Source organism: Parathielavia appendiculata (assembly GCF_033297405.1).
Source record: "Parathielavia appendiculata strain CBS 731.68 unplaced genomic scaffold N657scaffold_3, whole genome shotgun sequence".
NCBI lineage: Eukaryota > Fungi > Ascomycota > Sordariomycetes > Sordariales > Chaetomiaceae > Parathielavia > Parathielavia appendiculata.
Genome location: NW_026944222.1, coordinates 2939950 through 2965838, shown reverse-complemented (window position 1 = coordinate 2965838; position 25889 = coordinate 2939950). Strand labels below are relative to the sequence as shown.

Below are 25889 nucleotides of genomic sequence, written 5' to 3'. Positions count from 1 at the left end.
GGGACCGATCTCATCGGCTCTGGCGCCAGCAAAGATCAAAGTCCAGAGAACAACTCGAAGATGGACGTTTCTTCTCAGATGGAAAAAGCTGGCTGGGAATGCAAGCACTTCCAAGTTGTCTCGTCTGCAGATACGGGGCGGGTGGGGTCCTTCCGGTTGACGCCACCAGGCTTCTGGCCCAGTCACAGGCCATGATTTTGCGGGTGCACGCCTGCGGCTGGAAGAGTGGGCCAAGATTCGCCGCCGGCGTCACTCTGAAACGTCAACTGGACAAACATGGTCCAAAGTGAACGGCTCCAGGTTTATCACCACCAACCATTGAAACCCTATGCGGCTGGTTTCGTTCTCATGGGGTAGACGAACGGAATGAACAAGATCAACAGGTCCGTCGGAGGTTTATGTGACACCCATGTGTGCAGTTGTCGGCTGCCGCCTTCGTGCGGGTTACAGCTGCCTCCTGACGCATAGCGATAGCAGGCGCTGCAGTTCATCACACTAACCCTCTCCGTCTTGCGTTCATTGCGCCTTGGAACAATGTGAGAGGAGGCGATGATGCCAACACTGTAACGGAACGAGGTCCATCAAGGCACAGTAGCGCAAGGTGCTGGTGATGTCAACCCAACACAGGGCGACACACTATCTCTTGGCTTTCCATGTCGGCAGGCTGAACACTGTTGAATCTAAAGACGCGAGCGAGGGTAAGACTCAAAGCTATCTCTATTAGGAGCGACTTACTACCTACCACAGTATTCGGTAAGGCATTGCGTACGGCAGAACTGCCCCCCACCAGTAACAGTCTTTGTCTTTTGGCATTATTGAGTCTCAGAGATGAATTTAGAACTCCACTAAGGCCTGGACGCAGCTCCCAGACGATGTGCATGGCAGCATCAAATCCGGGTTTCGGCAAGCACTAGCGCAGCCTTCTTCAGAGGCCCAAATCGGCCACACGCGCCCGGATAAACTCGATACGCATCATTGTTGGTTGAGATCTTCGGGTCCTGCTTGCATCATCGCATGTCGCAAGTGGCGCCAGGGGAGCAACCCAATTTTCCTAATAATTTGTACTTGCAATTACTCGCAAGTCTGTTAGTGCAGAGACGTGCCATACACATCACCCGACAACTGTCAGGTCTCCAGGGTTTGAACGGGTACATTCTTAGAGACGCATTGCACATATTCCATTTTTTTTTTTTCTTTTTTTTCCATGTCTTTTTCCTGCCTCGGCCTTTGCCGGTCTGAAAAATAAGTGGCACACCTTACCAACCCGTTTCAGAGCCTGATCGGACCGCAAGGGGCAGCATTGCTCCCAAGTTACCTAGCTCACCAGAGATGACCTTACCAGGTCCAGGACTGGGCAACGGTGGTAGACAGATGACAACATGCCGAGTCCGGGGCCTTTTCTCCTGCTAATACGTTCACTTGATGAGATGATTCGAGACTGATTCTGTTGTTTTCTGCGGCCCTGAACTATCTGGCCGCCAACCCCCTATTCCACTGGCTGATATTCATGTTTATGGTGTTGATTTTCGCTATGCCGTTTTCATCCAGTCATAAACCATGCCCAGGAAAGGAAACTTGGCCATGACCATCGAGGGCGTGCAAGCCGATGCGCTCTGTTTCGTGGGGAGAGGAACCTACCCTACCAAGGCAGTGGCTGACCCGTCCAGGTCAGAAATTGGCCCGTCTTCTCCATGGTCCAGTTGTCGATCTAGGCAGAGTGACAAGTGGTCAGTCATGTGATGACTGAGCCAGAAAGGAGGAAGCATACCTGCTCAACACAGCCCCTGGCACTCTCCTCGACGCTCAGGGGCGGCTCCTTGAACCCAATCGCATCCGCTAGCGCCTGGCCCAATTCCGTCTGCACCCATCTACGCCGCACCAGGGCAGTCAGCCTCGCATCTCCCATGATTCTCAGGGAACAGATGTTGTGAGTAAGGCAAACACGTACTTACCCAGGATGCAAAACACCCACCACCAGGCCCCGTCCCCTGAACTCAACACTCACCCTCTTCGCAAACCAATTCGCCGCTGCCTGGATCAATAATGTCAGCTGTGAAATTCCAACTGCGGATGCCTCTGGAAGGTTTCAGGAGTAAATGCCTATCTGGGGAGCGTGTGAGACAGCCATAAAAGGTTATGAACAGTCCACAGAAAGGAAAAAAAAAATTGGTTGTTACCTTGGCCATGCCGTACCCAATCCCAGGCATACACTCCTGCTCCAGCACGCCAATACTCCCCAGGGTGCTTGACATGAGTACAAACTTCTTCTTCTTCTCTTTTCCCCCCTCCCCTCCCATGAACGCAGAAGCACCGTCCCCACCATCTCCCGCAGCAGGATGATCTATCATCATCATCCCCCAAATACCCCGAAACAATTTGGCTTGACCGACGGCATTCACCTCAAAATCACCCATCAACTCAGTAGCCGGATCAGTGTCCATGAGACCCTTGACAATCTTGGACCCGCCTGCGTTGGCGACGACGACATCCAGCCGGGTGATGCCGTGCTCTGCCTCCAGGCGAGCCGGGAGCGAGGCCGAGGTGATGGCCGGGTCGGCCTCGTTCAGCAGGATTGGGCAGAGTCTGCTGGAGGGATGGATTGCGCCTCCCTCAAAAGGGGGAGAGAAAAGGGACGGGGCGGGGGTGCGGGACGTGGCGACCACGGTGGTGTGGGGGCGGGCGAGGAGCAGAGTTGTGATTGCGAGACCGATGCCTGTGTGTGTGTGTGTGTGTGGTTCGGGGAGTGATTAGTGAGGTTGTTTGGGGGTGAATCAGGGAAGTTGGGGAACGAGCGTTTGTGGGGAGGGAAACGGTAGCGATGGGAGAATGGAGAAGGGGAAGGCCAAGTAGGAGGGGGAGGAATGTGGAAGTGATAGGAAAAAACGGACCACAAAACGAGAAGGTGACAGGAGCGAGGAGCGGACTCAGGAAAAGGCCTCTAAGAAGAACAATCAAGAGTGTTGGGTCCAGGACGGAGAGGAGAGAATGAGAAAGTAATGAAGAAAAAGGGTCACAAGCGGAAGGCCGAGAGGAGTGGGTTAAGGAGAAGGCGATAAAGGAGGAACGAGCAAGAGGAGCGTATGGAGCGGATCGGAAGAAAGAGTGGTTTGCAAGCCTGACAGGGCGACGAGAGAGAGTTCCGCTTACCCCTATTTGCGCCCGTGATGAGGTAGATCGTGTTGTCCGACATGGTGAAAGAAGCGGGATGGGGTTGAGCAACGTGCTGCTCGGCCGGAAATAAAGGAGAGGATTGGAGAATGTGTAAGCTGAAGCTGACGGATACTCCTGGGTGAAGTAGGGGATGCTCTGGGCGTCAAATTCAAGCGAAGCCGGAGTGGAAAAGAGAAAGAACAAAAGGGGACGGAGAAAAAGAGCAACCCTCAAATACTTCCGCGTAGGCCAGGGGAGTGACTTACCGGCAGACACACCAATAATAAGACCAAGTGATAGGTCGGCGGCACGCTCGGGAGAGACCGTGTTGGCAGGCTTTCGATGGTGCTGGGCGGAAAAGAGGGGCACCATCCTTTCGTTGCCCCGCCCTCATGTTTACTAGCCCCTGAATTTCCTAAACACAGCACAGGTCAGAAGTCTCGCAACGATTCTTCAAGCACGCCTGTGTATCTGTTGAGAAATGTGCATATTGCTGCTTAAGTTAATCCATCATGAATTCAAGCATGTCGCTCCTGCTGTGGTATACCGTTCCGAACTCCCTAACGCCATCCTGCTAAGCAAGCTCTCGAAGCTGACCCTGAAGTTTGACAAGATCCCCCGTTGCTCGCTACTCAAGCTTTGATCACCCAACCGGCATTGACCATGAAATCGAAAATCCGGCCGCCCTTTTGCGAATCCAAGCGACAGATCTCCTTCGCCTGCTTCTTCTTGAGGCTGCCGTTACCTTTGACCGCCTCCTTGAGAATCTGCTCCTTGATCATCAGGTACGGCTTGGGTTGGATGCGAAGAGTCTCGCACAGCCTCGCCTCTTCAGGAGTAAGGAGGTGAAGATCCGGCGCATTGTCCTGGGTAAGCGGCATGGGCTGCACCCCGGGAATTGGTTGTGGTATGTACTTTGGCTTTGTTGGCGTAGACCCGTTCGCAACCACGACGCTGCCGCCGTTAACGTGGGTCCCATTAGGCTCCGTTTTGATGCCGTTCTGTCCTTCGCCGTGCAATACGCCGGCCGTGGCCACAGAACGGATCGGTAGCTCGGGGGCAACCAAAAGCGCGGCGCCGCTTGGTGGCTCCGGGGGTGGTTGCTGCTTGTTGCGCTGGTTGGCTGCCAGTCTTTCTCGATCCATCGACCCCAGGGGTATGGATTTTTGGATCCGCAGCGCCTTCTCCTGCTCGTACTTTTCGCCGCTTCGAAGGTCGCCGATCCTAACGCCGCGCCATTCCTGAAGCTGCGCGATCGCTTGTCGCATGTTCAATTCATCGATAAGCCCTTGGCAGAACTGCTCAAAGTCGACACGGTTCATTATCCGTGCGAAGGGCTTCGCCTTGTTTAGAAGATCCCTCTCTTCTTTGGACCGCTTCTTCTCAATCCTGGTGTTCTCGCGGTAATCCAGTAAATTGTGCTCAAAAATGACCTTTTTCCGCTCAGCCCGCTGTGTCAACCTGCAGTTGTAGATCTCCATCACGGTGAGCTTGAGCTCCATCTCGGGCTCCAGTTCCCCCGTCCGTGGGTTGATGCCGTCTCCGGGATCGAATTGCATGAGCTGCACTGCCTCCTCAGCCTCGTTGGCATACTCGGTCTCAAACTCCAAGCGGCCGGGCATGTAGCCCTGAATTTCGTGGCAGGCTGGCACACTGGCGGTGGGTTTTGTCTTGGGTTGAAGGGCAGGCGCATTCTTGGCAGCCTCTCTCCGTTCCTCGATTCTTCGCTTCTTACGGGCCTGGAATTCCTCCCTGGAGACCTCGTTTGCCAGTTCCATATCGTGAGGGCTGCATCGTTTAGGAAGGGGAAAGTTTGGTGACTCGACGTATACTTTCAGGTAGTGGTCGCGAACCTCGTCCTTGTGCCGGTACCCGCCAATGTGGTCAGCGATATCCGCCCAGGATCCCAGCCCGTAAATCTCGGCGCCTTCTAGAAGCAAAAGTTCCTCGTCGGCGCCCCACTCTGGATCGAAGATTGGGAACGAGTTCTGCTCAATGACTCGGTAGGGATGCGTAGCAGGCTGATGCGCGTTGCTCGAGGAGCCGTTGGAGAAGCATTGCACGCAGAGGTCATATTCGTTGCAGGCACTGTGGGCGCATCTTATCCGGACCTGGAAGGCAACGTGTCAGTAGGTCTACTCAATCTGGCATGTGCCATTGCGTTGGGACAGTATGAGGTAAGGTTCGCGAAGAGGCGCCATGTGTGCGCTTACAGTTGAAGTGATATCTGCAGAGCAGACGTCACAGACATATTTTACACCGCCTTCGCCTCCCCGCGCCGCGATTTTCTTCCTGATGACGCCCATCCTCGAGGTTGTGCGTGGGCGCCGGTTGGGGGAGTGTTACGCGGACAGGGGTACGTAGGTCAAGCACGGCGCACTGCGCTTATGCGATGCGAATAACGGCGTCGGGGCTGCTCATATGTGCGCCTACTGATGGCGCCAGAGGCAATGGAGGGGGAGCGACACGTAATTTGATGCCTTTCGATGGCGCCGTCGCTAGATTCGATGGAACGCGACTCGATGATGCGGCTGATGGCTGATCCTGGCAATCGCCATTCCGGGCGCGTTGTGGAGGTTTGAGCGGGGAAGTAGCCGAAGATCTGCCGAACCGCCGATTCCTGGTTGACCCGCAGTCCCGCACGAATAAGGAACCATACTGCAGACCCTAACCCTGATAAAACCTGACGGGGATCGGGATGAGATTGCCCGAGAGTGCCAACTTTTGACTCGATTTCTGAGGTCTAGTAACAATCACCTTCTGGGACGACGGACTTCCGCACGGTCTAATCTTCCATGTCTGAGTCGACGATCCTCTGTTGCTAAATCATATACGTACTACACGCAAAGACTTCGTGCTTCGTCAATACACCCGCGGATGTTTTTCGATATCAATGCAGGAAGACTGAGTGTTGCTTGCCCTCGCTGTGATCTTGGTGAGACAGAAGTCATATGGCCCCTCAACTTTGCGAAACCATGGTGTCCGCCAGGCGCACAGAGCGCGGGAATTAAGCAAGCCAGATGCCAGTCTACATATTTGATTTCCTCAGACTCTCGCTTCCCCGAACATATCCCGGTTTCTCCAGTAGCGACGGGGCACTGCCGAAACCGAGCTCCAGTTGACCCCGCTGCTTGAACAATCAAGACGGAGGGACAAGTGCAACCATCGACTTGCACGTGGTAATCGCCCATGATCGCGATTGAAAATTGACTTGCCAACCTTTACTTTCTACGATATACTTGCATTGCATCCCAGGGACATCGCTTTCCTTTTGATAGCTCGCCCCCATCAGTCACGATGCCCGACCAAGTACTCGACGACATCTCGCATCGCCGATACAACCCATTGACGGGATCGTGGCTCTTGGTCTCGCCTCATCGCACCAAGCGGCCTTGGCAGTACGTCTTGTCTCGTCACGCTCAGGGAGCCACCGATGCTGATGCATGGTTAGAGGCCAGCAAGAGGCGCCATCCAAAAATGTCCTTTCCGAGTACGATCCCAAGGTATGCCCACTTTCGGTGTGTAATGATTGTCGAATGAGTGAATGTATTCACCAAAATCTCCGTGCAGTGCTACTTGTGTCCGGGCAACAAGCGCGCCCAGGGCGACAGCAACCCCCAGTACTCCAACACGTTCACTTTCGTCAACGATTATAGCGCCGTGAAGGAGGAGCAACAGGAATACAACCCGGAAACCAAAAAGGATGACGTCGCCTCCCTCTTGCTGCAAGCCCAGCCGGTCACCGGCCGGTGTTACGTCCTGACCTTCTCCCCAAAGCACAACATCACCCTAGCCGACATGGCCGCGGCGGAAATCGTCCCCGTCATCCAGACCTGGACGCACATCTACGCCAGCCACCTGTCCCCCACCCACCCTCTTAGGGCGCAGGCCGACAAGACCCTTGCCAGCATCCCGGCCATTCCAGACGGCGAGGTGGACTTCCCCAAGGCCCAGCTGCGGTACATGCAGATCTTCGAGAACAAGGGCGCCGCCATGGGCTGCTCCAACCCACACCCGCACTGCCAGGTCTGGACGACCAGCACGCTGCCCGAGGAGCCGGGCAAGGAGCTCGCGCAAATGGCCAAGTACCGGAGCGAGCACGGCCGCCATCTGCTGGCGGACTACGCCAAACTGGAGATGGAGAAGCAGGAGCGCGTCGTGTGGCAGAACGAGGGCTTCCTCGTCGTCTGCCCGTGGTGGGCGGTCTGGCCGTTCGAGGTGCTCATCATCGCGAAGCGCCATGTCCGCGCGCTGATCGACCTAACGGACGAGGAGCGGCTGCAGTTCGCCGAGGCGATGCAGGAGGTTACCAGGCGATATGATAATTTGTTCGAAACCAGTTTTCCGTACAGTAAGTGTGCCAATGCCCTGCCTGAGAAGCGGGTTCCGGTACTGACGTGACACAGGCTCCGGCATCCATCAGGCGCCACTCGACTGCACCAAGGAGGAGGCTGAGACCAGCTGGTTCCATATGCACTTCTACCCGCCACTTCTTCGGTCTGCTACCGTGCGGAAATTCCTCGTAGGATACGAGCTGATGGCCGAGCCCCAGCGGGACATTACCCCTGAGCAGGCGGCTGCGCGCCTGAAGAACTGCGGCGGAGAGCTGTACAGCAAGCTGTTGAACTAACTGATTGACACGGGGCACACGCATCTATTTTGTACCAGGGGTATTAACATTAGATAGCCACCTAGACTCTCTCCATTCGCAACGCAGGGTAGAGCTGCAAACAGTACGGGCACAGTCACCCAGCCACATCCCTGGTCCTGGCCAAGACTACTTATTGCACGTAGTGATTGTACTGCAACAGCATCCAGATGGCCCCGCTATATCCCGCAAGGAAAGGGAACACCTGCGGCCCGCTAAACTTGATCGTCTTGTAGACCAGCATCTCGGTGGTAAAGTGGACAGCGGCAATGACGTGGGTGGAGAGGGCCAGCTGGTACAGAGCCGGGTTTTCGAGCTGATAGCTGGCATAGAAACGGATGATGCCCGCCATGAAGGTGTAGGTGCCAAAGAGGCGGGCGGCGAGCGGCGACACCTGGTCCTTGGCCTTCTCCGATTCCTTGCCCGTCGACGATGCCGGCTTGACAACGTTGGTGCTGTCTTCCGGGTTGAAGCGGTCCGTGGCCGGCGGGAGGGAGGGGTTGGGGACGAAGCGGCCGTTGTAGATGCGGCGCGTATAGTGCAGCGTCGCGTAGTTCTGAAGCGCGTTGCCCATTGCCACGATCGAGATCTAGGTCGAGCAAGGGATTAGTTGGACTCTTGGAGAAAGTAGTACGAGAGGCGGGATCAGCATGACTGACCACAAACAGGTAGTAGGGCAGGTAGCCCTTCTCCCCTGAAGGGAGGAACGCCTGAAGCTTGTCCATGGTTCTGGTGAGCTTCGGCTGCAGGACGACAAGTCTTTTCAAGGTCACGAAAGGTGAAAGGGATGGAATGGGAGCAGGAAAAAGTCAACACAAGGTATGAAAAGCTGCCCAACTCAGCCCTAAAATGCCAAGCTCAATAATGTGACAGGGGATCTTCCCCTCTGAGCCGCTAAATCCCCCGGCCTCGGCTCGCTTTTAGGTAGGGTAGTTGGTCAAAGCTCTCAGCTCCACCAGGGGCTCCTGAACGTTATCAAGAATTCTCAACAACAGATCTGGGTCGAAGCACTCCGGTCAGCGTGTCCAAATCAGCAACAAGCTGATTAAGCTTGAAAAGGGCGTTCCGCTTCTGACGACACACTGCTGATTTGATAAATCTTACAGCCACCGCGGCATCATGGCGTTCAACTTTACCGTCCAACGATCAATGGACAAAGCTATCGAGCTTTGGAGCTCCATCCCTCAGGCCGGGCACTGGGCCTTGGCTGGTGTTGGAGCCCTCTTCGTCGCCAGAAAAGCTCTGTCATTCCTCCAGCTTTTGCTGAATTGCTTCATCCTTAGCGGCACCAATGTATGTCGTTGCGCCCCTCAAAGTATATCCGAGAACCTCGCTAACAAAAGCTCCAACAACAGCTTCGCAAATATGGCAAGAAGGGCACCTGGGCCGTCGTCACGGGCGCATCGGATGGTCTTGGCAAGGAGTTTGCCTCGCAATTGGCCGCTAAGGGTTTCAACCTGGTCCTCGTTTCCCGCACCCAGTCCAAGCTCGACACCCTCGCTCGCGAACTCACGTTGAGATGGTCCGGTCTGCAGACCAAGACACTCGCGATGGACTACTCCCAGGACAACGACGCCGACTACGAGCGCCTGGCTCAGCTGCTTTCGGGTCTGGATGTGGGCATTCTGATCAACAACGTCGGGCAGTCGCACAGCATCCCCGTGCCGTTCCTCGAGACATCCCGAGACGAGCTCCAGAACATTGTCACCATCAACTGCCTCGGCACCCTCAAGACGACTCAGGTTGTTGCGCCCATTCTGACGAAGCGCAAGAGGGGCCTCATCCTTACCATGGGCTCGTTCGCCGGTGCCATGCCCACTCCATACCTCGCGACTTACAGCGGCAGCAAGGCCTTCCTGCAGCATTGGAGCACCTCGCTCGCTTCGGAGCTCCAGCCCCAGGGAGTCGACGTCCACCTTGTCCTCAGCTACCTGGTCACCACGGCCATGAGCAAGGTCCGTCGCACCAGCCTGCTCATCCCCGGCCCAAAACAGTTCGTCCGCTCGGCCCTGGGCAAGATCGGCCTGGGCGGCACCGAGAACTTCCCCAACACTTACACGCCTTGGTGGAGCCACGATGCGTTCAAGTGGGTGGTTGAGAACACCGTGGGCACGACGAGCGCTGTGACGGTCTGGTTCAACAAGAGGATGCATGTTGACATCCGGAACCGGGCGCTGCGGAAGGCAGCGCGGGAGGCTAAGAAGCAGTGAGCGGGCCGGGTGTATGGGAAAGTGTAAGCTTTTTGGAGCTGAGGCTGTATTACCTAAACAAATGGGATAGTGATGGGCAAAGTGAATGGCTAGGCTGCTGGAGTACCTGAAGTCTAAGTTCTGTGATGTTACGACTTTGTCTAGAACAGCACGTTCTAGATTTTGTTCTCTGTTCTCAGTGTGAAACTTCCGGGTGTCTCTTGCAATCGACGTTGGGTTCTGGACAGGTGACAGGTCTACTATGATAGCTCTGGGTGGCGGTGGCAGAATCAGGTTAGCGCGGCTCCAGTCAATCCCAGCGCATTCGCGTGTCGCCCAGCCTTGCTTGTCGCCCAATCATCCCGTTCTCCAAAAATTGTTTATGACCAGCCTCTTTCGAGCCAAGTTTCTTTGGCAGCTGCATAAAGCATCCCGCATTTCCAACGACGACATCGTGATCCGAACAGCCTTGCAGCAAGTTAGCTAGCTTCCCAACTTTACCCCCAAGTCGCTTTGATGGTTTAATTGCCCGAGGACACGAGCTGCAGGAAGTCAGCTCCGAACGAACAAGGGGGGAAGCTCCATTTACATCTCGCGGCTGCGACTTCAACCGACCGACGACAGCTTCGTTGACCGCGCTGCGGGCTCGTCAGGGCCCCCAACGCCGCCGACATGAACCCCGTCACGCCAATGCGCCAGATCCCTGGGGCATTTATCAACACGCCGGGACCGAACACGGTCCGGCGGAAGCTCAACTTCAATGAGACTGCTGGTCCTGGCGCGAATAGCACAGTCGGGACCACAACAGCGCCGATATCAACCGCTTTGGGGGCGGGACAGCCAGAAATTGCTACGGGCATGTTGCCACCGTCGCAACCCCGAGACGATCTGCCTCCTGAGGCAAAGGCCGCCCAGGTCATCAACCAGACTCTGCAGCTCGATGAGAGCTACCCCGACCTTGACTCTTATTGCAGACGTATGCCATCCTTTCCTCTCCGCCGCCTTTTGGTTGTTTGTATACCTGGGATCAGGAACTGACCATTTTGCTCTGGATAGCTGGCGCGTCGTCCGACTACGAGATCCAATTCGCCGATTCATCATGGGCCCCGTTCCACAAGGTGTCATCGTATCCCATACCGGATCAGGTGTTCTCACGCCTAAACCAGGGCGCCGTGTCTACCAAGATTGGCTTGTTCGCTGACATAAACTACGCCTGGGCTGCGATTGACGACTCCCTCTTCCTGTGGGATTACACACATCCGGACCCAGAGCTTATTGGGTACGAGGATGCCACCCACACCATCACAGCTGTCGCTCTTGTGCCGCCCAAGCCAGGCGTGTTCGTCAACACCATCACGCACATCTTGGTGGTTGCCACCACCAGTGAGATTACTTTGCTAGGTGTCGCCGCTACTCCCACCCCGTCCGGCTCCAAGACGGTCACGCTGTATCAGACGAAGATGGCGGTCCATCGCGGAGGGAGCGACGTCAGCTTCATCGTTGGCACCACAACCGGCCGCATCTTCCTCGGCGGCGACACCGATACAGATATCCATGAGCTGTTCTACCAGCAGGAGGAGAGGTGGTTCTCGAGCAGGTGCGGCAAGATCAACCACACGCATCCGGGGTGGTCGTCGGTCGTCCCTAGTCTTCCGCTGGCCGGACTGCCGTTTGGCCAGCGGCAGCAGGAAGGACTCATCGCCCTTGTTGTTGACGACACGCGGAATCTCCTCTATTCGCTGTCCAACCGCTCGACCATCCGCACCTACCACATGGAGTCTCCCGAGAAGCTTACGAGGGTCATCGAAAAGGACAAGATGAGCTGTCTACGCGACTTTGCCCACATGGCAGACAGCTCCCCTCTCTTCACTGATCGTACTAATATTGTCTCCTTGAGTCCCATCGCCGCCACCGAAGCTTCAAAGCTGCATCTCATGGCTCTCACCGATACAGGCTGCCGCCTTTTTCTGAGCGCCACTAGCTCCGCGTCGTACAGCATGGGAGGGTCCACAAGTCTCGCACCGCAGAGCATGCAGCTTCAGTTCGTCAAGTTTCCGCCGCAGGAACCAGGAGCCCGGTCCCGGACCATGACAAGTCAGACCGCTGAGGGGCAATTAGACAAGACCTCGCGAGCGCTCGACCCCAGTGGTCTCGGTGTCCGGTTTGCGCCGGGCTATTTCTTTGACGTCGTCCGGAAACAGCCCAGTGCCGATATTCTCTTCGTCTCTGCACCGGATACGGGCAAAATCAAGATCACCACACCCACGTCGTTGCTCAAGTACTTTGAGCAAGGGACCTGGATTGACCTGGCGAGTGGCAGCCGGATTCTGGAGATCGGTCTGACGACACCTCCGTTCTCCGCCTCAAAGCAGCCCCTTGGTTTTGGCAATGAGCTCGCCGTCCAGTTCGATAATTCCCCGTCGGAATTTGCGATACTCACTAACACGGGAGTACACGTCGTCCGCCGGAGGAGACTTGTCGACATCTTCGCCAATGCGCTTAGGACGTGCGCTGGTGACGAGAGCCTTGACCGGGAGGTGCGAAGGTTTCTCCACCAGTACGGCCGCGTTGAGACCGTCTCCGCGGCCCTGGCAGTCGCATGCGGTCAGGGGAGTGACTTGCGCACTGGCACCACCAGGACAACAGACAGGAAGACAGAAGACTATGCCCGCATGGCGTTCGTCGAGTACGGTGGCCAGCCAAGACTTAGCGAGTCGGACGGAAAGCAAGCAGTGTCAGAGTGCGTCCGGCTCTCTTCACGGCATGACGCATTGGCTCTGTACCTCACCCGTCTGATCCGGATGCTCTGGAAGTCCAAGGTCGTCGGGATCGGAGCAGAGATCTCGTCGACCATTCCGACCACCAAGCTCGTCATGATACAGGAGAATGTGGAGCGCCTCCGGAATTTCCTCGAAGCGAACAAGAGCACAATCCAGGGGCTTGCTGGTCCACCCGAACGGCTATACGGCAGACAGGAAGAAATTGCCTTGCAGAAGGAGCACCAGGCTTTGCACGGCTTGCGGAAGCTGATGGAGAGCGTCTCGGAGGGCATCTCGTTCGTGCTGATGCTGTTCGACGAGCGCGTCTCGGATATCTACGCCCGCCTGGACCCTACCTCTCAGCAACAGCTTCGGGATCTAACCTATGAGCAGCTGTTCTCTCAAGCTCCCGGACGAGAACTCGCCAAGGTGTTGGTTAAGGCAATTGTTAATCGCAACATTGCGAGCGGCGCCAACGTCGAGACTGTTGCCGACGCTCTGAGAAGGCGATGCGGTAGCTTCTGTTCTGCCGACGATGTCGTCACCTTCAAGGCCCAGGAGCAGCTGCAGCGCGCCAGCGAGCAGACTCAAAATCCCAACGCCCTCCGCACACTACTGGCCGAGAGCCTACGTTTGTTTGAGCAGGTCGCAGGCAGCCTCACCCCGGCTAACCTCCGGGGTGCTGTCGAGCAGTACATCGAGCTCAAGTACTACGCTGGTGCCATTCAGCTGTGCCTGACCGTAGCGCAGCAAAAGGACAGGGGGAACACGGCCTTGTCTTGGGTCAATGATGGCAAGCCGGCAAACGACTCGCGTAAAAAGGCGTTCGACGAGCGCAAGATATGCTACACGCTGATCCACGAGGTTCTCGACAAGCTTGAGGTCGCATTCGCAGGCGAACCTGAGGTCATCGATGGACGGCCGACCATCGCGGCCACGAAGCGTATGGAGGCGTACTTGGTCGTCAACGACTCAAATGACGAAGTCTTCCATTTCGATCTGTACGAATGGTACATTGAGAAAAATTGGACCGACCGGATTTTGTCAATCGACTCCCCACACGTCATCACGTACTTGCAGCGGCTGGCAGAGACTGACTACCAGCACGCGGAGCTCCTCTGCCGATTCTACACACACCGCAGCCGCTTCTTTGAGGCCGCCCAGGTCCAGGCGGCGCTGGCAAAGTCAGATCTCAACATTGGGCTCAAGGACCGCATCACGCTGCTCAGTCGCGCCAAGGGCAATGCCAGTGTTAACACCATTGGCATTAGCCGTCAACAACAGCAGTTGCTCAACCATGAAGTAACGGAACTTCTCGAGATTGCGCATATTCAGGACGATTTGCTCGAGCGGCTGCGGGCAGACCCCCGCATTGCGCAGGAGAAGTTGCCCGATATCGAGGAGGCTCTTGACGGGCCGATCAAGGGCGTAACTGAGGTGGGTTATTATCCCCCTTCTTTCCTCAATCTCGAATTTCACTAACTTCTCCTATCACAGCTCTACAACGAATACGCCGACCAGGCCGCCTACTTCGACCTCTGCCTCCTCATCTTCCACGCCGCAGACTACCACAACCCCCGCGTCATCATGGACACGTGGTCCCAGCTTCTCGAGCAAACCCACTTCGAAACGGAACAGCGCCAGACGCACTGGGCGCTCGTTCAAGCAGGCCGCCCGCTTCCTGAAGGTGCCCCGCCGCTCACGGGCGAACCCCCTCTGCCCTACGAGTCCGTCTCCCAGGTCATCCAGCTCATCGCCCACCGCACGTCGCTCGACAGCCTCGTCTTTCCCGTTGACGCCCTGCTGCCCGAGGTATGCAGATATGCGGTCAACCAAGGCCAGGACGCGTCCATCGGCGCCGACCCGTGCTGGCCCGTCAGGCTCTTTATGAACCTCGGCGTGCCGCATGCGCTAGTGGTGCAGGTGCTCGAGAATGTGTTTGATGCGCAGGAGGCGCCGTTCACAGGGAAGCGGAGGAAGGCAGTCGTGCAGTGGATCGCGGCGGCCGTGGAGGCGTGGGTGAGGGAGGTGGAGAGGAGGGCTGCTGGGGTCGGGGCCTTGGGTGGTGGCGGTGCGGGTTCCGGTGGTGGTGGTGGTGCTGGCGGCGGGGAGGGGGCCATTGGTGCGTGGGTCAGTGAGTTGCTTGCCAGGGCGGATGAGTGTTTGGTGCAGATTTCGCCGGCCGCGCCGGCTAGTGCTAGGGCTGGCGGCGCCGTGTCGGCTGAGGTGGAGGAGCTGTTGGAGCTGAGGCGGGTGGTTAAGGCGCTCAAGAGAAGTGTGGATGGGATTTTGGGTGGGGAGGGGTTGCTTGGGGGAAGTTTGTTTCGGTGAGACCGGTTTATGGCACGAGCAAGCGGGGCATGAGCATGAAACAGAAAATAGTGAGGAGTGGAAGGGTAGGGGAATCGCTGTTGGATGGGTGTTCTATCAGACTCTTGCAGGAAAGGCGAGATGATGTTGCAAAGAAGATGTTAGCTTAGAGCAGCGTGCTTGCGTGTGACGGTGTGACTGTAGTTTGGGGTTTGTGTTTGGTCAGGTATAATACTACGGATGTACATACATACTACTAAGGGCGATTCAGGTTTTGCCTGTGAAAGGTGGCGTCTTCTGGCTGCCGGTGCTTGATATGCAGGTAAAACAAGAGGCTAGTTTGATGAGAACTGCTGATTGTTCCGTGTTGGGCATTGTTATTTCCTATCCCAACTGCCGGTGTGTGTGTGGCTGGAGGATGTGTCACGGTGACTCTTGGTGTGACACCATCAGAGGATGGAAATAGCTTCGAGGTTTTCATGGTGAACGCACATACACCAACTGATAATCAGGAGCCAGGCGACTTGAAGTCGTGCTCCCCTGCTCTATAAAGGCATCTTTCAGGCACGGGCAGCCAACCTTCCGTTCTCCCAGTGTCTCACATGTGTGTCTTGACGCCGAACCCGAGGGCTGGATCGTCTCCTGTTCGGGTGTGTCAACATTCGGGTGGTTATCGCAGCCTCCATGTCGCTCGGCACAAAACACTGGGAAAATTGGGGTTCACCCGAGTTGGATTTGGTTACAATATATGTTTCGAGTGGTTTCATTTTCCCGGCTCTTGTCTGTTCGTTTATCACCTGTCTCCACCGCAGAAGCCCAACTTATACCTCTTCGACCTGCACCGTTTGGCTGCTCAGCTCGACAATCGTCGTGAACTTAGGCCAGACACTGACGCCACAACCACCCTTCGTGCTCCTCCTGTTTGGGAATGGGCCCAACGACTGCAATCACGCCGCCGAACCTTGACCAAGGATGGCCCGCGGCTGGCAAAACTGGTGTTTCCTGACGAAGCCGCGGCACGGCGGTTTGGGGGTATGGGAGAGAAGGCACCCAGCGGGGCCCATCTGTTCTGAATGGTTTGACAGCTATCGTTGAGCGAAACCGAACTAACGTCGCGCAATCCGACCAGTCCCTGGACTGGATGCGGGCCGTGGGTGTGTCGAGGCCGGAGGTGCTCGTCGATGTCGATGCGAGGCAGACGGGCCGGCCGCCCAACACCTCCTACGATGTCGTTCTCTCATCAGTCTGAAAACTAAGTGGCTACCTGATCGTCACACCCGTTGTGTTTCCTCCAGCGAGGCCGACAGACTTCCAGCCGTCTCCCGTCGCGTCAATATTCCAGGATTTGAGGAGTACTGCGCCGAGCGATACCAATGCAATTCTATAGTCGCAACCGTCGCCTGGGTCAGTTCGCGCCGGCGCCTCTTCGTTGAGCTCTTCCGAGTTTTGGTCCCAGGTTAGACATTATCATTGTCTCTTGCATCTCAGTCCACACGAATAGACAAATCATCGACGATATAGTCGTCGCCACAGTCTCCGAGACGCGAACTTGTCCTTTCTGTGGGCAAGTCTGACTCTGGCACCTGGTCACTCCGACACACTCCCTGCACCGACCATCTCGTTGTCACCAGATGATGAAAGCCGACCGTTTCAAGGAGTTGTTTTGCGGCATCGACAGCTGCCAATCCAGAAAGCCAAACAGGCGCCGACTGCATTACTCCAACCAGCAATCCAGTCACCCAATGGCCTGGGGCCTTCCCGCCACCTCTCAATTGGAGTTGACAGTTCCGCTTCGCTCAGATCCAAAACCAGGCCCATTTGCGCGGCGTCCGCCTTGATTCCATTCCTCTTCAAGTCCACGGATTTGGTGACACTGGCAAGCCTCGTGTGATCCGGCTGTTATCCATGATCTGCCCCGTTAAACCAGCTTACACGGAAAGATATACATCCAAAACGATTGCGCCGCCCTTCTTGTTGGTCAGCAGGTCACTGTACGGATATTCAACGACAACAGGCACAACCTGGAGTACTTGCAGAGTCAGATACTGACCTGCTTCGATGATGGAAGCCTACGCTGCGGCCTTCACCCTATCCTATCCAAGTCGACAGTATTTGTCCTTGGGACAGACACTAGTATATCAAGGACGCTCGGAAGGCGGACAATAGCGCCTCCAGCAGTGGAAGGATCAAGTCACAAGTGCCATTGATGTCTGATCGGCCAAAAACAAGGCCGTTTCGACCCCATTGTGCCACGGCCCTGCTCTTATATCAATGCAGAGCATATTGGCAAGCCTCTGACGCGCTCCACTGGGCGATTCACTGCGCAACTGGGCATCCCATGTCGTCATGAGCCCCTTCGCCGACAACAGGCTGGCGATTGAAGCTACAAAAGGCCGATTTCCCTCCGTATTAGTAGCTGGATAGATCTCTGGCCGACAACGATGAGCACCTGCGATACCATGATTTCGACCGCGTCGAACAGTTGCCTGGCCCGACCACGCAATAGTCAGCCGTTATTACTCCCGACCAGAATGTCACACGGTCATCGGCCGCATGCCACGAAGTATCAGGTTTCCCATTTTCAACGCATTGGGATTGGAAAATTAGACAAGTGATCGAGATCACCTCTGAGTTTCAGCAAGTGACTGGGTTTTGAGAATGCACGTATGGCGAGGAAGCAGCTCTCTGGTGGCTGAACTGTTACTACGTGCTGATTGACTATATCTCACTGGAGGTTTTCAGCTGCTTTCATGACGAGTAGCAGTTCAACACCTGCAATGGGATAACGACGTCGCTGTCCCAGGTCGCTCTCTTTGTTCTTAACATCTGGAGGAATGCTGCTAGATGCATTCTACGGAGGTGGCCTCGAGGGCCCCCATTTCTAAAATCCTATATAGCCCTCATCTAGACCTCTGCCCCGTTGGTGGATCAGGAGATCTATCCTGAACCATTGGGATAGTCATGATGATGACTTGCGGCTCAGTTCCATCGTGTTTGTCAAGTTGTCTCGGAGACAACCAATTTTTGTCCCCAGTAGTAACGGTGAAACGTGCTGCAGCTGCTGGCTCCGTCTGTCTCAGATCTCCGCGCTGACCATACATAGAGGCCTTTATGGGATCACAACGCGGATAATCACCATCCGCTGGAAGGCATGGAGACTTGAATTAAGGCGACTGTGAAGATTTGAGTCTCGGTCACGTACAGCACAAGCACTTCCGGCATTGCACGGGAGTCACAAATAGAACTATGACGTGTTCTTGTCAACCTGTGGAGTGGACACTGGTACCAAAGAGGTGTACACAGTCCACAACGGATAGTGTGGATTAATTCGCCTGCATATTCGAACATGGGCCCATCATCGGGTCAAAATATGGATAAATGGAGACACTTTATACCTGAAACGACGATTGGGTGGCCTTGCTGAAAACGACAAATGGAGGCTGACGGCTTCTCATTCGGTGGAATGACACATGGATGCCGGTACATGTATTGTAGCAGCAGAGAACGCGAAAAGGGAGGGGTGTCTCAGCGCATCATATGACCTTCCTGCGAGCCAAGGAACCGGAGATGGCTTCTAATGAATTGAAAGGTCGGAGCAAGACAAGCTGCTCTGAGCAACATGTATTTGCTTCCAGAACAGCATGCTGTGTCTAGGGGCTACAAATGCCAATGGTGGGGAGTTCAATCCCCGAGTTGCGGGCGTCTAAAGCCGGTGCAAGTCGTGCGATGGTGGGTGAGACATGAATGGTATATATTGCCGTATATTGGATGGTCGTGACTGTTGCTGCATGTCCCAACTCCAATGTGCAGTTCCCCAAATCCCCCATGATTTTTCCATTTCCTCCACTCGATACCCAGTGAATTAGTTCCCGGAGGTACGGAAGGGCGACTCTCAAAGGGACACCTTTCGGAGCTTCCTCCTTGGGGTTTATCCCCTGCGGATCACCGCAGATCCCCTTCTCCTTCAATTGCCCCATCCCGGCGCCCAGGTTACCCATCCCTTGCACCCATTCCCGCCAGACTCATAGAGTACTAGGTAGCTTATTCGCCGTTGCAATCCATTGCAGCAACTGGACGGTTGCGTCCCGAGAACTGGGCTTGCTTCGCAATACACTTTCCATCCCAGCTTGACCACACCATGCGTTCCTGGTTCATTACCATCCTTTGCACGCACTTCCCAAAAACTAACTCCTGGCGTTATTTCTTTCCGGTGCGCGCCTTCCGTCGGATTAGTTTCAACGGAGTACCCCTTCCCCTCACTCTCCTCAACACCTTCCTCCACGAAGCCCTGCAAAAGATCAGAAGTCGGTGCTCAGCGGCTCAAGCCAGCCCCAGAGAGTCAAATAGAAAAAATTTTTTGTCTCAGCTTACTGCTCGTCGTCTTCTCGTTACAAGCTCAGGATCACCATTCGAGTGTCCCGTCCCTTGCCACAGACGGGATCAGTCGAGAAATCTGTCCTCTTGACCCAAACTGCCGTGTTCGCAGTCGCACCGGCTAGGATCGACATTCGAGCATCCACCGATCGACAAGCTCTTTCCCAACAACAATCCTCAAGATGAAGGCACGTCTTAATTACTTCTCATCAATCCTATTTTAGTTATGCACTCTCACGGCAGGCTTACTAACAAGAACACAACGCTGCAGCTCCTCACGCTCGTCACCATCACGGCGCTCGCCCTCCTCACCCCGACTGTCGCAGCGCCAGTCGAGGCCACCGCCGACGACGGCGTCACTAACGGCGGTAAAACGCCCGCGGCCGCCGTCGCCGCCAACTACGGCACGCCGCACTGCAAGTCGGCCGCGCTGCTGAATCTCTGCACGGCAGACAATGCCAACGCGTATTGCGACGCGACGGGATTCCACTGCGACTTTACGGCGAGCTGCAAAAATGTCTGCTGGTGCGAGTAAAAGCAAACGTGCGATCATCTTCCACATGCATCTGGCTGGTGGTGATAGAAGGGGAGATGGCTTGTGCTTAGGGGAGCCAGGGGAACTCATGGTTGAGATGGAACATCTTACCTTAGTGAAAGGGGATGGACACTGAAGAGTGGTTAGCTGAGGGGAGAGAAAGGGATGTCGCATAATCTACTACGGGATTACCTACCTTACATGTAGGGACCGTCGAGTCTGGACTTCACTGCAGTTAACCAAAGACCGAAGAAAGGGAAATTTATGAAAAGCAAATGGGGTAACTAGACATTCGGTGGAGAGGCAAGCAACGTTAGTGCATGTCTGTATGAGACTGATCGGGAACTCGATTTCAGAGAGATATTCCTCGCATTACACTCTGGTTGATCGCAGACGGCGACCCTGGGGCCCCTTTCTCTGTTATGTTCTGAGTGTAGAAGGGCGCAAAGGCCTCCTGACTGAAATATCAGACTGAAGCCAAGCACCAAACATCATAGCGATCATTTTGCCACTTGGGATCACATCCTCAACATCACCGGCCACTCCCCCTTCCCTCTTTATCTGACGAGACCCAAACCGCTCCATCACACCCATCCGGATCCGCGCAGCCCATGCATTGTCTCTGCCGCGCTTCAATTGCACCAATAGTCAACTCAGCTGCTAACTAGCGATGGTTGTTAATTTTGCTTTGTTCCCTCCGCCGCCTCCAATACGCTGAATGAGCTTGTCGCCCAGCGCCTCAATGGACGCCTCAAACGCCTGCCATGAGGCGGCGCCCCAGCCGGCGCCGTCAGCACCTGGTACAGCGTCAGCACCCGGGAAGGCAACGTACATCACGTCGGGCTTGTCGTGACCGCTGTTGCCCGTCATGGACGGGCCGAAGCAGGCCGTGGCCAGGGCGAGGGAGGCTTCGCCGACTAGGGGCTTGTTGCCGTCGTCGCCGTTTGTGTCGCCCCAGACGCCATATATCTAGCAATCAAGAGTTGTGGGATTGGTTAGTTGATGTGTTTATTCAAAGAGCATAGGAACTTGGAAGGGAAAGGGAAGGGGAAGGGAAGGGGTGAGAGCACCAGTGCGCCGTTACAGACAACTGCCATGACGGAGAGTGGCTCGACGCCGTACTCGCGCGGGTCAAACGTCTTCCAGCCGCGCTTGGTGCCCTCGTTGCCAAACACGACGTACGGGTGCACATAGGCGTTGAGGTCCTGGATGCCTTTTTGGTAGGCTTTGATGGTGTTCTCAAACGACGTGGCGGCTTGGGTGTCGACGCTGTTCGCGCACCGCCCGTCGTTGTCGCCGGGCCCGTTTTGCTCGCCGTCGCAGTCGACGTCCATGTCGGCGAAGCTGGAGCCAAGGCCCTTGATGTAGATTACGTTGTAATCGGTCAAGTGATCGCCGCAGTAGGCGAAGGCTGGGAACTTTTTTCAGTTCCATGAAGAATACGGGAAACTGGTAAGTGGGGCATAGAACGGCAATTTGGACGTACTATTCGAACCATCCTCCTTGCTATAGAACCCCGTGGCCAGCTTGTTGAGACACGCTCCCTTGTTCTTCAGAGCGTCGTAGAATTGTTGAAGACTGGAGGGAATGTCGCGAGCAGTCACACTAGCCGAGGCCAGGAGGGCTGAGAGCAGCAGGCGTTTCTGCATTCTAGTCCGAATAGGTGAAGGAGAGAACTAGAAAGAGTTGGTGAGTAGAAAAAAAGACAACCAAACTCTCCTCAACAGCTAAGTTACGCAGGCACATTACCTACGGTGAGTGGTGCAGCGGCAGTTTGCAGTCAACGTTGTTCTCAATGGTTTCTTTACCGTTTCTAATCCAGCCGTCTGTGGCCAAGATAGACAGGCAGACAGAATCTGGCTGTTTGGGCAACAGGTCATGTGAAACGTTTGTTGTGGAAAGTCATTCCTCTCTCTCACTTTAGACTCTTCACCTGCAGAGCTCGAACATTCGGTCTGAGTATATGTAACTCCAGGATCTTTGCGGACTTGCGGCCACAAGGCAATGAAGGCACTAGACGCAGTTCATTGGCATCTCTGAATCTCCAATGCGGTGATCCCAAGAGAAAGCCAATTTCAACAACCGCCACATGTCTAAGCTAGATGATCGATCCTGTACCTCCATACACAACTTACAACCACGCCACCCCCAGGTATCACCACATGGCGTAGGTCAGGGGCGGAAACGTCCCTTATTTTAGCATTGGGAAGCTCGGCTCATATAAAGATAATAGTTGTCACGGACTCAGTGGATGCGATGGACCACCCCCGAACGCCGCTTAAAGTCTCAGCAGAGGGACCGTGGTTCGAACCAGGAATCGCACACATGAACCACACGCCACATCTCAATCCATCCACTGCCCGTAGTGGCAATAGTAGACTGCCCTGACTGGATTGATTTCGTAATATGGAGAGGCACACGAGTCACAATGGTAATCTGAGACATGATCTTCATTTCGAGCGGTGGCATCAAATGATGCGCTGAAACTCAGATTCATCAAGTATCAAAGTCTCGAACTTTGAACATGTACTATCCATGGACATGTTCTGAACTACCCTTCCGTAACTTCTTGAATGAAACAGTGGTGATCCCACACACTCCTCAGTATAGACGAGTGGTCCCATGGTGTTGTTAGTAAGCACGCCATCAGAATGACGACAGCATGCTTAGCAATACGACAGGCTGACTCGAAGCTGGGCCCTTAGGCACTAGGATAAATAGCCCATCACGAAAAAACAAAGCCAGCGGGTCAAAAGTTGGAAATCAATCTTGACGCTTCGCAAACAAGCCCCTGGCCTGCCCCTGATTTGACTCAGCTCTGAAGCCTGCATGCAACCATCACCATGTCCGCGGCCGAGGACCCCATCGCCGAACATGGCTGGACCGCCGTCCGTGTCGACGCCGACGCCATCTTCAAAGGCAAGCCCTACCTGTATGAACCCGGCCCCCTCCTCGTAAAGGACATCCACTTCCCCTCGGACGACCCCATCGTAGCCAAAGCCCAAGCCTACGCCAAGGACAACCTCCCGGTGCAAACCTACAACCACTCCATGCGCGTCTATTACTTTGGTAACCTCCCCCTTTCCTTCCTATACATCACCACCACCACCCCTCACTTCTGACAGACAACTTGACGCCCTTCCAGCAAGCGCCATCCTTCAAGACCAATTCCCCGCCCACCGCGCGGCCCTCTCCCCGGCCACGCTCGCCCTCGCCGCCCTCCTCCACGACATCGGCACAGCCCCGGCCTTCCTGACCAGCACCCTCCTCTCCTTCGAATTCCACGGCGCCATCACCGCCCTCAACCTCCTCACCGCCCCGCCGCACCCGGCGCCGGCCCCACAGGCAGAAGCGGTGTGCGAGGCCATTATCCGGCACCAAGACCTCGGCAAGGAAGGGACCATCACCTTCCTGGGCCAGCTGCTCCAGCTGGCGACCGTGTACGACAATGTGGGCCGGTGGGCGTACCTGGTGCATGAGGAGACGAGGCGGGATGTGAACCGGGAGTTTCCGAGGCGGGCGTGGGGGGCGTGTTTCGCGACGACGGTGAGGGAGGAGGTGAGGGTCAAGCCATGGGCGCATTCGACGCATTTGGGCGGCGCGGAGGAGTTTGCGAATGCGGTCGAGGGGAATTTGTTGATGGCTGAGTATGAGTGAGGGTGTATCTCAGAGAGATCGAAGTCTGTGGGATTCAGTGAGATAGTAGGTGTGCTCGGTCACTTCCAAATCCAGCTTATTATTCTTAGCCAGCTGTGGGTCTTCTTGAGCGGTGTCTCGTACGGATAGTATTGTTCTGCTTGCTTGAAGATATCCTCCAGCGGGATGTCGTCCAACGAGATGACCTTGGTGTTGCGAAACAGCTTCCAGAACATGTAGGCCGTGAGCACGATGGGTATGTCCCTGGCAGACTGAATCAGCATACAGGTGGTCGGCCTGACTGAGAAATGACGAGGACTTTACAGGTAGGACGACACAAACTTGGCTGCGTCCCAGTTGCCTTGTGTGAACACGCTGAAGCCGCTGGTCAGGAGGATGGTGATGCACATGAACAATCCGGCAGGCGAGGAGTAATCTGTTAGGCGTCAGACGTTGCTCGGTAATCTAACCGAAAATGATGCTTACTTGTCCACCAGTTATGCCACGGCAACCTGCCAGCATCAATCCCCTGCCTCTTCATCGCCTGCACCAGCCGGATGTGATTCAGCAGGATGGTCGACCATGAGACGAGCACTCCGGCGGCCGTCAACGCCACCAGCCACCAGAACACGGTGATGGCGCTTTCCGACATGCTCATAAAACTGAGAAACATAAATGCCGCAAACAGTAACACGCACATGTACGGCGTACCCCATGACGTCGTCCGCAAGAAGAAGCTGGGCGCCTGTCCCTTGAGAGCCAGCCCGTACAAAACTCTTGTACCCGTGAGCAGGCTCTGGTTCGACGCTGACCAAGCCGAGGTGATGACAACCGCATTGACAACCGAAGGGACCGCCGATATACTCGCCTGTGAGGCGGCAATAACGAACGGACTTTGAGCCACACTGCTCCCTGACCCGTCCAGCCGGGGGTCATTGCTGGCGACGAGCATGCCCACCACCAGCACGGCGAGCATATAGAAGATGACAATCCGGGCAAACACACGCTTACACGCCCGTGGGATCGTCTCGTGCGGGTTCCTCGTCTCAGCAGCCGCCATGGCCAACGACTCGACACCGGCAAACGAGAACACGGCGCCCGTCAACACGGCCCAAAAACCGAGAATCTTTCCCCAGTCCCCGGCCGCAATGTATTCGACAAACGGCCCTGGATCCCTCCAGTACCTAAACCCTATCCTCTCGGTCCCCGGCACGCCCCCAAGATTAATTACCAACCCCAGCACAATCAAAAACACCACCAACCCAATCTTCACCAACGCAAACCAGAACTCAACCTCCCCAAACACTCTCACCCCCGCCATGCCCACCCCAACCGTCACGAACACAAACACAGCCAGCACGACCGCAGCCTGCCCCTTCTCCCCGAACCCCTCCCAACCCCCCCAGAACCTCACCAACACGACCACCGCAACCGCCTCGCTCGGGATGCTCAGCAGATTCCCGTATACGAGATTCCACCCCACCGCAAACCCCCAGGCCGGGTCGACCAATACCTCGGCGTGCCTCACAAACGACCCCGTCAGCGGCATCAGCGCGGCCGTCTCGCCGAGCGCAAACTGCACGGCGCAGACGGTCAGGCCGATGGCGGCGTAGCCGAGGAGCGCGCCGAGCGGCCCGCCGCGCCGGACGGCCAGACCCAGCCCGAGGAAGAGGCCTGTTCCGATGGAGCCGGCTATGCCGAGCATGGAGAGGTGGCGTTGGCGGAGGGCGCGCGCGAGACGGTCTGGGGGTTGGTCGTGGTGGACTTGGGGAGGATGAGGTGAGGTCGGGTCATGGTCATGGTCATGGTGGGGGCCGTGAGAATTGGCGGTGGGTTCGAGAATGAGCCGTGTTGAGGAGGTGGCTGTAGGGGGGGATGCGGCACATTCGATGTCGGGTTCGTCGTCTCTGGAGGGTAAGAAGGTACCACATCCCAGTTCGGAAGGGTTGATGCTAGAAAAGGACTCAGAGGAGGACATGTTGAATTCTCGATTCCCGATTCTCGAGTGGCGAGCGGCAAGTGGCAGGGTTGATGTGCCGTAACTTCCGCTGCTTTTTTTCTCTTTCGATAAACTGCTCTAGATTCTGAGCAACACGATCATTTGCGAACTTGGGGAGTCAAAGAAACTCAGGTAAGTCGGTTAAGTTGTGGTTGAAGTAAGCGTGATTTGGGAATGCTAGTGATGCGGGAGACCCACTTGAAAATTGAGGGAATACTCGTAGCGGTCTCCATCAGTCCATATGGTTTGCATATTACTTCTTCGTACCGCGGGATAGTGATACTCTCCA

General features: G+C 55.7%; 10 protein-coding genes across 10 annotated transcripts; 5 read left to right on the top strand and 5 right to left on the bottom strand.

The window, feature by feature from the left end:
• Positions 1-1230: 1230 nt before the first annotated feature.
• Positions 1231-3413, bottom strand: N657DRAFT_643300 (NAD(P)-binding protein). The gene is made up of 5 exons (XM_062792524.1): positions 3148-3413; positions 2178-2713; positions 1953-2032; positions 1769-1868; positions 1231-1708 (listed from the first exon to the last, which is right to left on the bottom strand). Exons 1-5 carry the CDS (start codon positions 3188-3190, stop codon positions 1640-1642), a joined length of 828 nt encoding a protein of 275 aa, XP_062650284.1. The 5' UTR covers positions 3191-3413; the 3' UTR covers positions 1231-1639.
• A 107-nt stretch (positions 3414-3520) lies between these two features.
• On the bottom strand, positions 3521-5691 carry N657DRAFT_643296 (transcriptional adaptor 2). Its single transcript, XM_062792523.1, has 2 exons — positions 5364-5691; positions 3521-5261 (listed from the first exon to the last, which is right to left on the bottom strand). Exons 1-2 carry the CDS (start codon positions 5454-5456, stop codon positions 3783-3785), a joined length of 1572 nt encoding a protein of 523 aa, XP_062650283.1. The 5' UTR covers positions 5457-5691; the 3' UTR covers positions 3521-3782.
• Positions 5692-6447: 756 nt separating this feature from the next.
• On the top strand, positions 6448-7780 carry N657DRAFT_654855 (galactose-1-phosphate uridylyltransferase; the record flags this gene model as incomplete). Its single annotated transcript, XM_062794541.1, has 4 exons — positions 6448-6548; positions 6602-6653; positions 6721-7501; positions 7557-7780. The coding sequence occupies 4 exons, from the start codon at positions 6448-6450 to the stop codon at positions 7778-7780; spliced, it is 1158 nt and encodes a 385-aa protein (XP_062650282.1).
• N657DRAFT_689020 (uncharacterized protein) lies at positions 7763-8681 on the bottom strand. Its single transcript, XM_062796971.1, has 2 exons — positions 8458-8681; positions 7763-8387 (listed from the first exon to the last, which is right to left on the bottom strand). Exons 1-2 carry the CDS (start codon positions 8521-8523, stop codon positions 7932-7934), a joined length of 522 nt encoding a protein of 173 aa, XP_062650281.1. The 5' UTR covers positions 8524-8681; the 3' UTR covers positions 7763-7931.
• A 103-nt stretch (positions 8682-8784) lies between these two features.
• Positions 8785-10327, top strand: N657DRAFT_615309 (NAD(P)-binding protein). The gene is made up of 2 exons (XM_062790464.1): positions 8785-9091; positions 9154-10327. Exons 1-2 carry the CDS (start codon positions 8918-8920, stop codon positions 10006-10008), a joined length of 1029 nt encoding a protein of 342 aa, XP_062650280.1. The 5' UTR covers positions 8785-8917; the 3' UTR covers positions 10009-10327.
• Positions 10328-10396: 69 nt separating this feature from the next.
• Positions 10397-15392, top strand: N657DRAFT_615307 (nucleoporin-domain-containing protein). Its single transcript, XM_062790463.1, has 3 exons — positions 10397-10963; positions 11044-14183; positions 14244-15392. The coding sequence occupies exons 1-3, from the start codon at positions 10660-10662 to the stop codon at positions 15075-15077; spliced, it is 4278 nt and encodes a 1425-aa protein (XP_062650279.1). The 5' UTR covers positions 10397-10659; the 3' UTR covers positions 15078-15392.
• Positions 15393-19656: 4264 nt separating this feature from the next.
• On the top strand, positions 19657-19965 carry N657DRAFT_679418 (uncharacterized protein; the record flags this gene model as incomplete). The annotated part of the gene is made up of 1 exon (XM_062796187.1): positions 19657-19965. One exon carries the CDS (start codon positions 19657-19659, stop codon positions 19963-19965), a length of 309 nt encoding a protein of 102 aa, XP_062650278.1.
• A 690-nt stretch (positions 19966-20655) lies between these two features.
• On the bottom strand, positions 20656-21590 carry N657DRAFT_547848 (glycoside hydrolase family 75 protein; the record flags this gene model as incomplete). The annotated part of the gene is made up of 3 exons (XM_062787867.1): positions 20656-20934; positions 21036-21376; positions 21452-21590. Coding segments are annotated over 3 exons (759 nt in total), but the record flags the coding sequence as incomplete, so codon positions are not given.
• A 1160-nt stretch (positions 21591-22750) lies between these two features.
• On the top strand, positions 22751-23709 carry N657DRAFT_615304 (cyanamide hydratase). Its single transcript, XM_062790462.1, has 2 exons — positions 22751-23034; positions 23111-23709. Exons 1-2 carry the CDS (start codon positions 22809-22811, stop codon positions 23620-23622), a joined length of 738 nt encoding a protein of 245 aa, XP_062650276.1. The 5' UTR covers positions 22751-22808; the 3' UTR covers positions 23623-23709.
• On the bottom strand, positions 23682-25579 carry N657DRAFT_567163 (uncharacterized protein; the record flags this gene model as incomplete). The annotated part of the gene is made up of 3 exons (XM_062788487.1): positions 23682-23865; positions 23926-24037; positions 24088-25579. 3 exons carry the CDS (start codon positions 25577-25579, stop codon positions 23682-23684), a joined length of 1788 nt encoding a protein of 595 aa, XP_062650275.1.
• Between the last annotated feature and the right edge of the window lie 310 nt (positions 25580-25889).